At 33.5% G+C, this 16,279-nt stretch overlaps 1 protein-coding gene across 1 annotated transcript; it reads left to right on the top strand.

The window, feature by feature from the left end:
* Positions 1-1,432: 1,432 nt before the first annotated feature.
* LOC149139415 (NEDD8-conjugating enzyme Ubc12-like) lies at positions 1,433-2,945 on the top strand. Its single transcript, XM_089448434.1, has 5 exons — positions 1,433-1,541; positions 1,938-2,046; positions 2,163-2,241; positions 2,393-2,509; positions 2,808-2,945. The coding sequence occupies exons 1-5, from the start codon at positions 1,433-1,435 to the stop codon at positions 2,943-2,945; spliced, it is 552 nt and encodes a 183-aa protein (XP_089304560.1).
* Positions 2,946-16,279: the final 13,334 nt, after the last annotated feature.

Below are 16,279 nucleotides of genomic sequence, written 5' to 3'. Positions count from 1 at the left end.
AAAAGTTTCCGAGTTTTGGGTTGGAATCTAAATAATTTTTTTTGGATTGAAATGCAATCAAAACTAGATCTAACAGTGTTATCGTTCCTCGCATCTAGATCTAACAGTGTTATCATTCCTCGCATCTATAGTGATGTTGGCGTTCATTAGATAATTTTTACGTGTTTTCTAACACTGAAAAGTTTTGGAGTTTTTGGTTGGAATCTAAATAATTTTAGGTTTTGTGGTTTAAATTAGGTTTTGATTTTATATACTAATGGAGCACATTGAAAAATATTGGAAGGTTAATTATGGAGAGTTCACCATCTTGTGATTCTAACAAATTCTTCCGGGATTCTGAGCAAATTAAACAGGAAAATAAAAACTCCAAAAACATATGATTGGAAGACAGTTTTCTTGGGGGAATCTGGTAAAACAAATTTCAAAAAATCAGAATGCTGGAGGGTTTGAATAGTTTTTTTTAATGGTGGAAATTGATTCAGCACCATCAAAAACGCTCCCCAAAAACTGACTTTTGACAGCTATAACCCAAACTTTCAAAACCTATTTCAATTTGTCAATAAAAATTCTTTTTATTATATCTAAAATACTTTGTTTTATTTTTTAGCCTTGGAACATAGAATGGCCATTCTGAAAAGTTATTAGTCTGTATTCTGACGAGTAAAACCTAAATCATCTATTTTTTTAGTCCTTATTTTAGACATTTTTTCATTACAAAAAGCAGATTTCTTATATTTTACCACTGCATCAGGATTCAAACCTTTTCACTTTTCTTACAAAGTATACATACTTTAACATGAAATATATCATATAAACCCATCAAATTATCATACTTGATATATTTGTTTTTGAGTTCCCTTATACACTTCATTAAGTTGCAAGCAGTTATGTCTCCTATTCCCTTATCTTGCTTTTCTACCATCTATCATTTGCTGGTGCTCTCAGTCCCGGTTATCTATTGCTTTTCTTCTATCATTCATTGCTGGTGCTCTTAGGTTGAATGGGCAGCCTTGCCCTATTCGATTATGTTCTCATCTTTGTTCAATTTCTATAGATAAACTCAAATATCCATTATTCTATAATGGATAATAGAATGTCTTTTTCTAAGCCTGACCTGAGTTTATCTGGTGTTTTTTATTGGTAAAAAGTAGTTATTTGTGTAGTTTATTAAGTATATGGGTTTTTTATTAATATATTATTCATTGCTGGTGCTCTTAGGTTGAATAGACAGCCTTATCTTATTCGATTATGTTTTCATCTTTGTCCAATTTCTATAGATAAACTCAAATATCCATTATTCTATAATGGATAATAGAATGTCTTTTTCTAAGCCTGACACGAGTTTATCTGGTGTTTTTTATTTGTAAAAAGTAGTTATTTGTGTAGTTTATTAAGTATATGGGTTCTTTATTAATATATTATTGGTTGCAGGATGATTGGGATTTCTAAAATAAAGCAAAAGCATGCAGAAACTGCTAAAAGTACTAATGGAAGGCTACCCACGAAGAAGCAAAGTGCTGGTGAATTGGTATTGCATAAAGGTCAGTATATATTTTTAGTCATTTCTTTTCTTTAAATGAATTCTAAAAGCATCGGGGGAAACTCTAGTTAATGAGTGTGATCCTTTTCATTATTCATTATTTAAAAAAATTATCTATTAGTTTGAGCCTAATTCTATATTTTGGGATATGGTGTTGTGTTTTAAGTTTCTTATAAGCAACTTCCAATTTGATTCAATGTTTGAAATTAAAATTATATGTCATTTTAAATGTCATACTAATTGAAAGACTTAATAATATATATTATTTACATTAATTTATTAATTTATTGTAATAAATTTATTATTATGAAATTTACAAATATTAATAATGATATTAGACTTTTGACTTTTATGATACTTATCATTTACACTAATTTGTTTACTATGAAATTTACAGATATCAGTGAATTAAACCTACCAAAGAATAGTGATATATCATTTCCGAATGGAAAGGATGATCTAATGAATTTTGAAATTGTGCTTCGGCCTAATGAAGGATATTATAAGTAAGTTCTTTTATCTTAGAAGCCTATACAAAATAATAACTCATTTTTCATCTTGATTAAATTTTTGTAAGGTTCTTGTTAATGCTAATGATTTACTTGTCTTGGATCTTCTGCAGAGGTGGCTCATTTTTGTTTACTTTTCAAGTGCCACCTAGTTACCCCCACAACCCACCAAAAGTAAAATGTAAAACAAAGGTATGGATCCTCTGGACTCTTCAAAGATACTCTAAATTACATAGATGTTTTACTTGTAGGGAAATAGTTTAACTAAAGTTGTAAAGAAATATGTTGATATTGATTGTCTAATTGTCAAATTTTTTACATATAATTTACTCAAATGTTATAGGTTTATCACCCCAATATTGACTTGGAAGGAAATGTGTGTCTCAATATTTTGCGTGAAGATTGGAAACCTATTCTAAATATCAACACCATCATTTATGGGTTGTATCATCTCTTCATAGTAAGTGAAATTCTACAAATTTTCAAATCACAATGCATTATTTATTATAATATGTGGGTACAATGCATTAGCAATTCTAGTTTATGAAACTTGTGCTAGTAAGATTTGATTTATGTGTGTTGTTTTACCCATTTACTAAAAAGGTGTGGGGAGGAGGTCAATGGGGTGAGTATAGAATAAGAAACACACCTCAAAATGTTGCATAAAAATGTTGAAGTGTTATTATTTTTAATTTTGTTATATTGATATTTATGTTCAAATGAGATACTTATGATGGTGTTTTCTATATTGATTGTAGGCACCAAATCATGAGGATCCCCTTAACCATGAAGCTGGTGCACTTATGAGAGACAACCCAAAGTCATTTGAATCTAGTGTCAAAAAGTCCATGGCAGGGGGTTATGTAGGATCTACCTATTTCCCAAGATGCATATGAAAGCATTAAATTATTTAATGGGTTCAAGTTTTAGAGTTATGCTTTGAAGGGGAAAATTGAGCTATAAATATATTTATCTTCTTTGGGAAAGAATTGAGTTTATTTTGGGTTTGCAATAAGCAATAGTTATTAATGAATAGTATTGATATTATGTTGGTCAACGACTTGAGTAAATATATTTATCTTCTGTGGGAAAGAATTGAGTCTATTTTGGGTTTGCAATAAGCAATAGTTATTAATGAATAGTATTGATATTATGTTGGTCAATGAATTGATTCATACTGTAAATATATTTATCTTCTTTGGGCAAGAACTAAGTCTATTTTGGGTCTGCAATAAGCAATAGTTATTAAGGAATAATATTGATATTATGTTGGTCAATGAATTGATTCATAGGCTTATATGTGGATGATTTAGTTAGTAGAAGCACTGTGAATTTAATTTTTAGCTTGAACATTTGAAATTACTAATCTTGTTATGTTGCATTTCCTTTTGGGCATCCAAATCCTATAAATGGATGATTCTATGCTGATTTCTTTACCGAATTATGTGGTGAATCATTTATGGAAGTTTTGAATGGAAGGCTACAATTAGCTTGTTGGTAGCCTTATTTATTTGACCAGTAGACAACTTGATACTGATATTTTTTTCATAATTAGTATGATTTATTGGTTTATGTAGGATTCATAAGTGTTGAAAAATGTAGCAATAAGTTCTCAATTTTATTTTGCCTTCATTAAATTGAGAAAAATTGAATTTCCACATCAACATACAACTTAGATGTAATTAATTTGTGTGTCATGGCTTGTGTCACCCAATTTACTTACTAAATTCTAGTTGAGGAGTTAAGCATGTGTGATTGCTAATTTGTAGCAATCAAGGTTAGTTATCTCAATTTGTTTTCAATTAGACTAGTTCCAATTGTTGGAAGAACTAATGGAAGGTCATCTATGCAGTGAAACTTTAGTCAAACTTAGTGATCATCTAGTTCACTAATCAATCATATAGTGCATGTAGAGAATTCGAGTTCCCCAGCTGTGGTGGACATTCCAAGGCAGTGTAAAATCAGCTGTAAACTAGTCTTGAGTGTATAGATGTTGCATGTAGTTCGATGATCAACCTTAGGAATTGTGCAATCCATTTTGGAGAAATTCCTAAATAATAGGGCCCTACTCAAGTTGAGTTATGGTGTGTGGCATTCCCTCGCCACTAATTTTGTTGTCTAGTGATTTTGGGAATTTCTTTACAATTGTATAGACCTGTCCCCCTATTTTTTAAGAAACCTACAACCAGACCATTCTACTTGTCAGCTATGTTATTCTGAGCCTGCTCTTTCTTTGTAATTTGGGTTCTTTTTGAGCATCTATGTGCTACTCTGACCTACTCATTATTTGATGTAGCAGAATTGTTTCCTCTATTAAGCAATAAAAAATTTTCCTTTGCCAAGTAACAGTAACATTTCCTTTACTCTCCATGTGCTTGTTTCCTCTACTCCACTTTGTCTAAGTTGTATTCTAATTAACCCAGTGCCACTCTCTCTACATGCCACCAATGTGGTCCTTTTATGTAATGGAATTGTGGTAACACAAACTACAATCCACGTATAAAATAATCAAGTTTCTGCCTATTTTGAAATGTATCCAATGCATTTTTCCACCAAAAATGATTTTTTCTCTTAGGGCTTCAAATAAGTCTTTTAATAAAGCTGCAAACACAACCATGACTTCTTTTTTTCTAGACTAGCCTATAATTGCACTAGAGAAGTTAAGTAATGGAAGGAATGTGGTGGTAGTTTGACCACATGAAAATTTTTTGTTTGGTCCTAAAAGGTTGTTTGTGGAAAAAGCATGTGGGTCTTCTGGAAATATTGATTTAACTTGAGAAAAGTGATAAATTATAAGGAATATTATGGTGTTTTCAAAGAAAGATGAGTTGGAGAAAATTAGAGACATTCAAGGCTGAAAGGCTTGAGATTTACTTTCTTAGTTCTTGAGGTCGAAAAATTGACGAGATAATTTGAAGTTTCAAAATTTGTTACATAATCGTGAGTGAGATGTCGTCGTGGACTTAACGAGACTCGAATTTAGATCTTAGGATAGAAGATGATTTGCACCACCAATTCTACCCTTTATTAATTAAATAAAGGATTTCTTGAACATAATGGATTGGGAAACTAGGTTGCCATAGTCATTGAGGGTTGAGGATGATTTCACCATTGCCTCACCAATAATATCCATTTGAGTTCCATAACTCTTGGCCTCTTGTCTTCGTGGTATAGCGGAGATGGTCACTATCATGCATCAGGTTTGAGAGGAAAATTTAGATAAAAAAACTCCCAACCAATTGTTTCTAAATATATGTGGGCTGTAACATAGTGAAAGAACCCTTACGAGACCAAATATGGGTTTTGAATGGTGAAATGGAATTGAACTCCTAAATTGACAATGTGATGAACTTGTTTGAATGAGATCAACCTCTCCCACACAAGGAAATGATAACTGACAAGTGTGGTTATAGGTCAGAGAAGTTTGATATTGTAACATCACATAAAAAGTTACACAAAGTTGTATTTAGAGGATAATATGTAACATATGCAGTCAAGGTGATTTATGGAAATGTACTTGACCATTAATTAAGCTCTAGGTATTTATTATCACTTTAAATGATTTCCTTTCCTCTATCTCATTCTCATTCAATAATTTGAATATCATACCAACAACTATCCACTTTTTACTTGCTGAATTTGCATTGTAAGCGAAAGCATTTTTAGTTGAATCTGACACCCTTAATTTTTTAAGCTTGAGTTATTGTAAAATGGCTAAAATTACTAATTTATTAGTAACTAAGCACTCTAATACTCTCTATTGTTAAAAAAACAATCCAAATCAATAAGGGCACTCTCTCTAACATTCATTTTTTTTCATGATGCACAAGACAAGATTGAGTCTTCGTAGCTTAAATCTTAGCTACAATAAGATGAGCTATATCGAAAGTGTCATCATTCTAAACTAGTTCTTTTTTAGAAAAATATTTTATTTGAGTTTGAGAAACTCTTATCAACAACTAGCACCTAGTCAGATCAATTTGACCACTTTAGGAGCAGAATTACATGAACATGTAAAAGTTCAGGCTGCACTTCCCAAGTCCATCATCAAACCTTGGGAATAACTTATTAGCAACCATAATAGAACCAGTTTTGGATATGAAAATGATGTATCCTATCACATTCCAAACTATTATAAGCCATATTAACTTGCTCATGTTCCATAGCCATCACTTATTTTTAAATGCCAACATTGTCATTCGGAGAGATGCTCTAGACATAAGACTCATATGAAAAAACTTTCACCTTGGATGGATTGTTGCTTGGAAATGATATTAAACAACCAATAATATATATCGACCATACCTTAGAGTTAATTCTCATGTATTGACCTATATTGCAGTGGATATATCTTTGTCTTCTCGCCTTGTATTTGATAGGGGGGAAATTGATGGTTAACTACTAGCCTTGAAGATTTACCAAGTGAGCTTGTGCCATGGCTTGAAGTACAACTAGTTGTTAGAGCCTAGGGCCAAAACTAGCCATAGCTCCATGAACATGTTTTTGTTTGGTGCCATGTCTTAAACCACCACTAGCATAAGGCTTTGGTTTCTACTACATCAATATATGGTCAACTGTAAACCACCATGAGGGATCACTTCTATGAGTAGAAGAATTCAACTTCTAGCCATATTTGGAATTGTTCCAGGCTTTGATTTTTAGGTCTAGAGTTGGTAGTTAGATTTAAACCACCACTAGCAGAAACTTCATGTTATTCTACTTCATTTGGTTTATGGTGTTCCTTTTCAAAGAGAACATTCAGTCATTGGATTCCATGCACTTTTTTATTTCATCAATGTGCTTGAACACATATACACCCCTTTGAATTAAAGGGGGAATGTTGGACACCTAATATATTAAGGTTATGGTGTGGACGAATGTGAACTATGAAAACAGTGTTTAGGACAAATATATTTATATGTACATCTTGTGAATAATATTACATCACATTAGTTTACTTATTTTTCATATTAGTTTTTGTGTGTTTAACACTTATGTACCTATTTATTTGGTTCTCAAATAATGCCATTGTTTTTTACCTTTCTAGATAAGGAGTGGGTTATGGTTCTTTCTCAAGAGATTTCTTTACTATGGTATCTTGAGTTTTAGAGGAAAGTAATCTTGGTTCTAGAGAGGCCTCCTCATCATCTTGTTCCTAAATAATAGGATAGGTCTAACTTTCTATTACTTTTCTAGAATGTAGGTGAATATATTTATAGTCTAGTAATGAAAGGTTATAAGAAGATAAAAATGGTAGCCCAGTGTTGTAGGTGGGATGGACTACTTTATTATGCAAATTAAGAATTGGTTGAGATGGAAAATGACGTCTTTGTTGAGTTTGAGAAGATTGATTTGAAGGTATTTGGAGTTCTTGTAGATGCATATGAGGCAGATATGTTGTGCCATATCCCCATGTGGAGAAGGTCCTCTCCAGCCTAGGGCCAAAAATTGATTTTGCATATGAGGGAGTCATTTTCGCCAAGGCACAGGAGGGTACCAACCAAAATTTGGAGTAAAATATTGGGAAGGATCAAAGGGTGTGAGTTTGGATGATCGAGGGGGCCATGGCGTGTTTAGCCACAAAGCATATATGTTCAATTTCCACATTATATTTTTGAAACATAACCTTAAGTCTTGGTAAAGAATTCCCTAATCTAATATTTAAAACATGGCCTTAAGTCTCCACATTATTTAAAGGCATTCCTTAAGATGGTGATTTTTTCATCATTTGGAGCAAAATATTACTAAGGCTAAGTCAACCTCCTTTTTATCTTGCAAGGTATCTAATTGAGAGTTGAGGGTGCTAAGAATGTTAGTTTTAAATCTTTCCAATAGATTTCTAAGATTTTCTTTAGTCAACCTTATCCCACTAGACTTATTAATCCTATAAACCATATCCCATGAGCTTCTATTATATTTTGAACTTCCTAATATGATAAGAAAGAAACATCTTTTGCACCCATAAGGCTTAATGTTTTGAGGCAATATTCTCATATCCCCTTAAGAAAAAGGATATGTAACATTTTTGGGTCTAGACTATTTTGTCTTGTTCTTTGTAAAATGTATTAGAATATTTCCATACAATATTCTAGACTTTCATCATCGGCTTGGGAGATATTCAAGATATCTTCTTTAATATCCCAACCTCGCAATAGTCCTAGTATTTTTTCAAAAAATAATTCTTCATATTGTCCCAAGTTCAAATAGATTTACCCTCAAGTACCATCAACCAACGAAGGTATGTGTCTTTCAAAATTATAGGAAATAGTTTTTGAGAATCCATAGAATAATCATAACAACGATAAAGGACATCAATGTAACACCCTCCTCCCACATCTACCCAAGTAACCTGAAAATTAGGGTAAACATTTGACGAGTAGTTACTATGATATGATTTGACCTCCTAAGTCACGTTAAGTGAGTGGAACCAATGGAATGAAACCATACAGACCTTCAACGTCAAGAATATGATCCCTTAGGAACCATCTCAACCTTTCTGCTAACCAGCCCCTGAGTCCCACTGAGATTTTAATCTGTTAAACCTTTGGAAGATCCAATGTTATGGGTGTGCTAGCATCCAAAGAGCTTTGGACGCTCCCATAAGCATGCATGCCTGTGTCAAGGGACTATTTCCAGTAGACCTATGCCAGAGTCTATAGAATTTAAGGCACTTTTCAAGTCTAGAATTTTTCTAGTGCCTAGAACTTGTTTTAACTTCCAAAATCCATTAAACACATGATGACAAGACTAATAAACCAAAAACTACCTCCAGGACTAGGCCTGTGTGAAAATTGCTACACTCAAGGAACCCCTACTGCAACAAAAACTGAATTTACTTCTCCTACTTGATTTTAATATACATTATCAAGTTATTTTTTGAATACTGAAGAAAATTACTTCTGCAGCCTACATTACTCTAAATTTGATTTCAAGAAACAAGAAACTGAGCAAAGAACAAGATACATAGGACACTGTTATTTTTGGACAAAATAGACCCTAGGAAAACCAAATGTGGGAAAATCGATGCAGTAGCTCTGAGGGTTTTCTATCATTAAGAAGTAATTCTGAATACAATGTTGGATGCCCTCCTAGAAATCCAGTGACAGAGAAAATATAATGGCGAAAAACTGAGTGATTTTTACCTCACCTCACCTAGCATATTCTAGCTAATCTGGCAGCAAAATTAGTTAACCCCAACTATCTCTATGTTGGCCCTGCATCATCCTTATAGGCTCTACTTTAGGTTTGCATTGTCTCTTCTGCCTCTTGCATCAACCTTCCTGGTTTTTCCCGCATTTTCCAAACAGTTCTAGGTTTCTGCATAAGGGCAGCTTTTGCCTCTGCGTTGGCCCTTCTAGCTCTACGTCAAGCCTACGTGGGCCTAGATTGGCCCAACGCCAGTCCTTCTAACTGTTGCGCTGCCCCTACTAATGTCTCTCTTCCTCTCTATCTAATACTCTCGAACTATCCCTGCCCCTCTGCTACAGAATGATCACTCAGTTTGAATTCTTAGTGTCCTAGCCCCAAAAATCAAACTCTAGATCAATTCATTCTCTCTGTGTGTGTCTCTAAATGAACCCCAAGCCTCCTTCTTATACTTTTCTCGTTGAGACTTCAACGACTGAGATTAAGTCTATAATCAATAGCTAATATTAAAGATTGACTTGATCCACCTTCTAGATCATTCTCACCCATATTTTGATTAATACCCATTAATACTTTAATTTCCCTAAGTTTAGACTTAGGAACCTCATTAAAAATATTAATTATTTTAATAAAATACAATCCAGGTGGAATTTCACCAAACGGTTTCTGGGTTCTTTAGAACTCGTGTTCCTTAGCCTCTTCGCCAATTTTCATGGCTAGATCACATCTAATGCTACCAAACAATAACACTCCCTCTTAGTTAGGAAAGTGCTCTAGCAATAATTTCCAACTACATGCTTTTTTGTTTCTGAAGAATCTCCTTTCCTCACTATTGCTACCACCAACATTATGCTTCTGTTGCTATTATAGTACTTCCCATGAGAGTTCCACTGCCACTGCTGCATATGTACTACAACTTCCTCTCAAATGTTGCATCTCCTATGTTGCTAGCACTGCTACTACTAACACTACAACTTAGTTGCTAAGAGAAGCAACTAAAAAACATCCAAAATTACTGAAATTAACCATGTACTTTTTCTTGCGATCATTGTCTGTGGGAACAACCAAAACACTCTTGACACAAGCTTTGAGATCATACTCCTTAAGAACAACTAAGTTTATGGTCTTCCATATGGCATAGTTGGAAGCTCCTTCACACTTGTCCTAATCTCTGAGCCCATGTGATGCCATCTCACCCAACTATTGAACTGACTCCTCTAGTCATTGTGCAGCACTGGTCCACTACCTAGCAAGTGAAAAAAATCAAACTTTTGGCAAGAAAATTCCTTTGAGGATAAAATTCCCCTACTATGTGTCTTTTCTCTTTTCTGATGGATTTTTGCCTCAGCAAAAACTGTGCCCTTCAAGCACTACACTGAGCCTCTGCATCACTCCCTCCACCTCTGTAACCTCACGATTCATAAATTGTACCTCTCTGTCGACTCTCTTAGAGAGAGATTTCCTCAGAATCTCTGCTTTCCTGGCAAGGACTGTGTAATCCCTTCAAGGGGATTCGAATTGCTACCAAATGCAACTATTTGGCTCTCTGCTCAACACTAGATCTTCTCTTCCTATTTCAAAACTAACTCTATGACACCATGTGAAAATTCCTACACTCAAGGAACCCCTACTGCTGCAAAAACTGAATTTACTTCTCCTACTTGATTTTAATATACATTATCAAGTTATTTTATGAATATTGAAGAAAATTACTTATGCAGCCTACACTACTTTAAATTTGATTTCATGAAACAAGAAACTGAGCAAAGAACAAGATACATAGGACACTGTTATTTTTGGACAAAATAGTCTCTGAAAAAACCCAATGCAGGAAAATCAGTGCAACAACTTTGAGGGTTTTCTATTATTAATTAGCAATTCTGAATACAATGTTGGATTCCCTCCTGGCAATCCAATGACAGATAAAATATAATGGTGGAAAACTGAGTGAGTTTTACGTCACTTCACTCGGTAGATTCTGGTTGATCTAGTAGCAAAACTGGCTAACCTCGGTTATCTTTGTACTAGCCCTGTGTAGGCCCTGTGTCAGCCCTACAGGCTTTGTGTCAGATCTATGCTATCTCTTTTGACTCATGCATCAACCTTCCAGGTTGTTCCGGCAATTTCCCGATAGTTCCGACTTTCTGCGTGAGGGTAGCTTCTGCTTCTGTGTTGACCCTTTTGGCTCTGGCTCAGGCCTGAATGGGCCCAGATTGGTCAAGCGTCAGTCCTTATAACTACTGCACTGCCTCTACTAGCATCTCTCCGCCTCTCTATCCAATACTCCCAATCTATCCCTACCCCTCTATTGTAGAATGATCACTTAGTTTGAATTCTCAGTGTCTTAGCCCCAAAAATCGAACTCTAGATCAATTCATTCTCTGTGTGTGTGTCTCTAAATGAACCCCAAGCCTCCTTCTTATAATTTTCTCGTTGAGACTTCAAAGGCCGAGATTAAGTCTTTAATCAATGGCTAATATTAAAACTTGAGTTTATCTTCCTTCTAAATCATTCTCAACCATATTTTGATTAATATCCATTAATACTTCAATTTTCCTAAGTTTAGACTTAGGAACCCCATTAAAAATATTAATTATTTTAATAAAATACAATCCAGGTGAAATTTCACCAAACGGTTTCTAGGTTCTTTATAACTCATGTGCCTTAGCCTCTCCGCCAATTTTCATGGCTAGATCACATTCGATGCTACCAAAAACTAACAACATGACCATCCCCAACTCGAACTAACATTATGTCAAACACTTGGCATGAATGAAATCTATAGGTTTAAATAGCAGATCTAAACATAGAGGTCTCATACTTACCTAAGATTCACTGTGAGGCATTGTTTACTTATCACTTTAGCTTCAATTCAATCCATTAGGCCATAGATACATTGTTCATGCATATAAAAGTAAAAACATGATGGGAGCCATACATAGCCACTGTTATAATACATATTCATAACCCACATAATAACAACAAAAATACCAAGGATGCAATAGCCATAGAATCGACATATAAACTAGTATAATACTCATGAGATAACAAGGAGAAATACCCTCATATTAATGATGCAAAAGCCTACCTGGTATGGGACTACCAAGTTCCACCCGATCGTAGAATGGCCGAGCCAAATCTCTCTTCAGCCATTCACCCATGTGCCATATTTCAAGTATGAAGTGGGGTCTCATAGAACACATCAATCCAAAACCATTCAGGGCTTCTAGAGGCCATCCACCTCAACCCATCAAACAATGATTCCACCTCACAACTGGTCATTATGAAACCATCATCAAATTTGTCTCTATCCAATCCTTCTAGGGCTCAAGAGCGTTTGTTCCAACTAAGGTTCCAGGAATAGTAACTGAACCCACAGCTGCCATTGAGCTCCAGAGCATTTGTCCAACCAAGGCTCCAGGACTAGTAACTCAACCCACCAAGGGCTCCAGAGCATTTGTCCAACCAAGGATCCAAGAACTAGTAACTCCACCCAAGCTAAGGAAACATGAGAGCCAACCAAAACAAAATAAGGAAATAAACCCACAATCTCCATAGCTATCCAAGAAATGGCAAGGCTAGGCAATCCACTATCAATCCTGTCCATCCTCCATGCCAATGACATATCATAACTAACAAACCACATGCATATACCATTCATGCCAAAACTAGTGAGGAAAACATACATGTAACTCAATACATGCAAGGAAAACCCATTGTAGCTACTAATACTGATGTCCTCTTACACTTTCCTGCTCTTCATTTTCCTTCTTGATCCAAAAATCCAAGTATGCCACACCCTCCAAGAGTGCTCCAACAAAACTCTAAATGTCTAATAATATGAGAGAGAGAGAATAAAAGAGAGCTCCAGCAAAACTGAACTGACCAAGCTCACACTTACCAAGCTTACCCACTAATCCTCAGAAGCTTTTTTGTTAACGAGGCCTCTATTTTCTTCATTTTCCATTATTTTCCTTCAATTTCCTCCTCACATACAACATGTGACCTTTCACCTTCATTTTCTTCTAGTTTCCATTATTTTCATAAATGAAATGCCAATAAATGCCTCATGCCTTTCCAAAGCCTTTTCCATTGCCTTTTCCAATTTCCTTAGCCATAATAACAAAATGAACACCCATTAGGATGTTTTTCCCACCATTCAGCTTGGAATATGTGTCCCATGACCATGGTCTTATATATTTTTACATGGATTTTTTTAACCAGGGCTATTATATAACCCTCCCATTTTGATTTAGTGTTTGAAATTAAAATTATATGTCATTTTAAATGTTAGAAGCCTTAATTAAAAGACTTAATTAAAGGACTTAATAGTATATATTATTTACAATAATTTTACACTAGTTTATTGTAATAAATTCATGAAATTTACAAATATCAATAATGATAATAGACCCTTGACTTTTATGATACCTATCATTTACACTAACTTGTTTTAATGAATTTGTTAGTATGAAATTTATAGATATTATTGAATTGAACCTACCAAAGAACATTGATATATCATTTCCTAATGGAAAGGATGATCTAATGAATTTTGAAATTGTGCTTTGGCCTATTGAAGGATATTATAAGTAAGTTATTTTCTGTTAGAAGCTTATAGAAAATAATAACTCAATTTTCATCTTGATTAAATTTTCTAAAATTATTATTAATGCTAATGATTTCCTTGTCTTGGATCTTATGCAAAGGACACTCATTTTTGTTTACTTTTCAAGTGCCACCTAGTTACCCTCACAACCCACCAAAAGAGAAATGTAAAAGAAAGGTATCGATTGTTCAAACTATTTAAAGATACTCTAAATTACATGAAAACATTTTACTTGTAGGGAAATAGTTTAACTAAAGCTGTAAAGAAATATGTGGATGTTGGTTGCCTAGTTCTCAAATTTTTTACATATAATTTACTCAAATGTTACAGGTTTATCACCCTAATATTGATTATGAAGGAAATGTGTGTCTCAATATTTTGCATGAAGATTGGAAACCTATTCTAAATATAAACACCATCATTTGTGGGTTGTATCATCTCTTCTTAGTAAGTGAAATTCTATAAATTTTCAAATCTCAATACATTATTGTATTTATTATAATATGTGGCTACAATGCATTAGCAATTCTAGTTTTTGAAACTTTTTCTAGCAAGCTTTGATTTATATGTGTATACTCTTATGCATTTATTAAAAAAGTATGCGGAGGGGGTTGTTGGGTGAGTATGGCATAAAAAAACACACCTCATAATGTTGCATAAAAATGTTGAAGTGTTATTATTTTTAATTTGGTTATATTGATATTTATGTTCAAATAAGAAACTTATCGTGGTTGTTTCTATATTGATTGTAGGCACCAAATCACGAGGATCCCCTAACCCATAAGATGGTGCAGTTATGAGAGATGACCCAAAGTCATTTGAATGAAATGTCAAAAAGTCCATGGCAGGGGGTTACGTAGGATCTACCTATTTCCCAAGATGCATATAAAAGCAGTAAATTATTTAATGGCTTCAAGTTTAGAGTTATTCTTTGAACTTGAGAATTGAGCTATTAATTTATTTATCTTCTCTGGGCAAGAATAGGGTCTATTTTGGGTCCAAACTAAGAAATAATTATTAAGGAATAATATTGATATTATGTTGGTCAATGAATTGATGAATAATCTTCTTTGTCAGGCATATTGATTGTGATAGTTTCTGTGCTTGATTTGTTAGAATGTATTTAAGATTTTTTACTGAGTTATATAGAAGGGATCTAATCTTTATCCACTGCTGAAGAAAGATTACCCAAAATCAAATCTTGAATTTTAGACTTTAAAATTGGAGGATGCATTATTTACCTTATATATAAAATGAATTCATGCAAGTTGCAACTATCTATGGATAAAATCTTTAATTGTGATATAAGTGGAATTTAACAAAGTTATAGTGAGTTGGATTAGCTTGAAACTTAGTTTCAAATATTTCATATTTTTAATAGTATTCTATCATAAATAAATAAATTGAGAAATAAATAATAATTATCTAACTTTATGTTGAATGTTTTGAATCCACTCTCTAACAATCAATTTTTATCACTCCATATTTCTATCAATTTGGAATAAGAACTACTTAACAAAATAACCCTTTGCTTAGAATGGGTGACTATAATTTCTTTTAGAAAAGGGATTGTACCATGTTAAAAAATATTTAAAATTAATCATATTCCCTTACTATAATAGAGAGGTAAATTAATCATTTAGTAGTGATCCATATAGTAAATTGGATAATTGACTTCATCTATAGCTCACTCATAATAACAAAACTTTACTAGTTTTGGGACATTCAAAATTCATTACCTTGCTATAGAAATTGTTTGAACAATTGCATATTATCTTTTAAAATGGGTTACCAAGACAAACTAAGTTGTTGGAGTTGATGCAAGAAACATTAATGATTCAAGGAAAATTAGATAATTGACTTTTAGTTCATTCTCAAGATTTAGCATAGGATTTAGATCCTTAATCGCAAGGAAAGAATGTGGTGCAATGTTGATGGCTTACAAGAAGAAATGTACATATAAAGTTGTTAAAATACATAAACCATTGTTTGGTGGCTAATGGATTTTATCAATAAGAAGGTATAAAATACATCGAAACTATTACACTAGTTGTAAAGATGAATTTTGTTTTACAAATTCTTTCACTTGTTACTCACAATGAATGGGAGGTTCATCAAATGGATGTCAAAAGTGTTTTTCTATGTGGAGATGTCAATAAAAAAGTTGATATGGTGTAACCCTTGACTTTGAGAAGGATAGTACTCTTATTTGTAGATTGAAGAAATATTTCATGGTTCGAAATAGATCCCAAGGGTATGGTATGAAAACATTGAATTATTTTTCCTCGATCTTGGCTTCAAACACTATGAGTCGAGTCATAATATTTATGTTTAGATTAAAAGTTGAAATATTAACTATTGCATTATATGTGGATGATTTAGTCACTAGTAGAAGCATTGTGAATTTACTTTTTATCTTGAACATTTGAAATTAGTAATCTTGTTATGTTGCATTTCCTTTTAGGCATCCAAGTC

Source organism: Pinus tabuliformis, chromosome X (assembly GCF_031772625.1).
Source record: "Pinus tabuliformis cultivar Carrire ecotype Pingquan chromosome X, CPIR1, whole genome shotgun sequence".
NCBI classification, from domain to species: Eukaryota; Viridiplantae; Streptophyta; class Pinopsida; order Pinales; family Pinaceae; genus Pinus; species Pinus tabuliformis.
Note: the sequence above shows the minus strand (reverse complement) of the source record. Positions and strands in the feature narration are given on the sequence as shown.

Excerpts from the sequence above, each read along its gene's own strand:
- LOC149139415 (XM_089448434.1), top strand. The coding sequence starts at position 1,433 with ATGATTGGGATTTCTAAAATAAAGCAAAAGCATGCAGAAACTGCTAAA. Across the intron at positions 1,542-1,937 it reads TGAATTGGTATTGCATAAAG|ATATCAGTGAATTAAACCTA; the intron begins GTCAGTATATAT and ends TGAAATTTACAG. Across the intron at positions 2,242-2,392 it reads AAGTAAAATGTAAAACAAAG|GTTTATCACCCCAATATTGA; the intron begins GTATGGATCCTC and ends CAAATGTTATAG.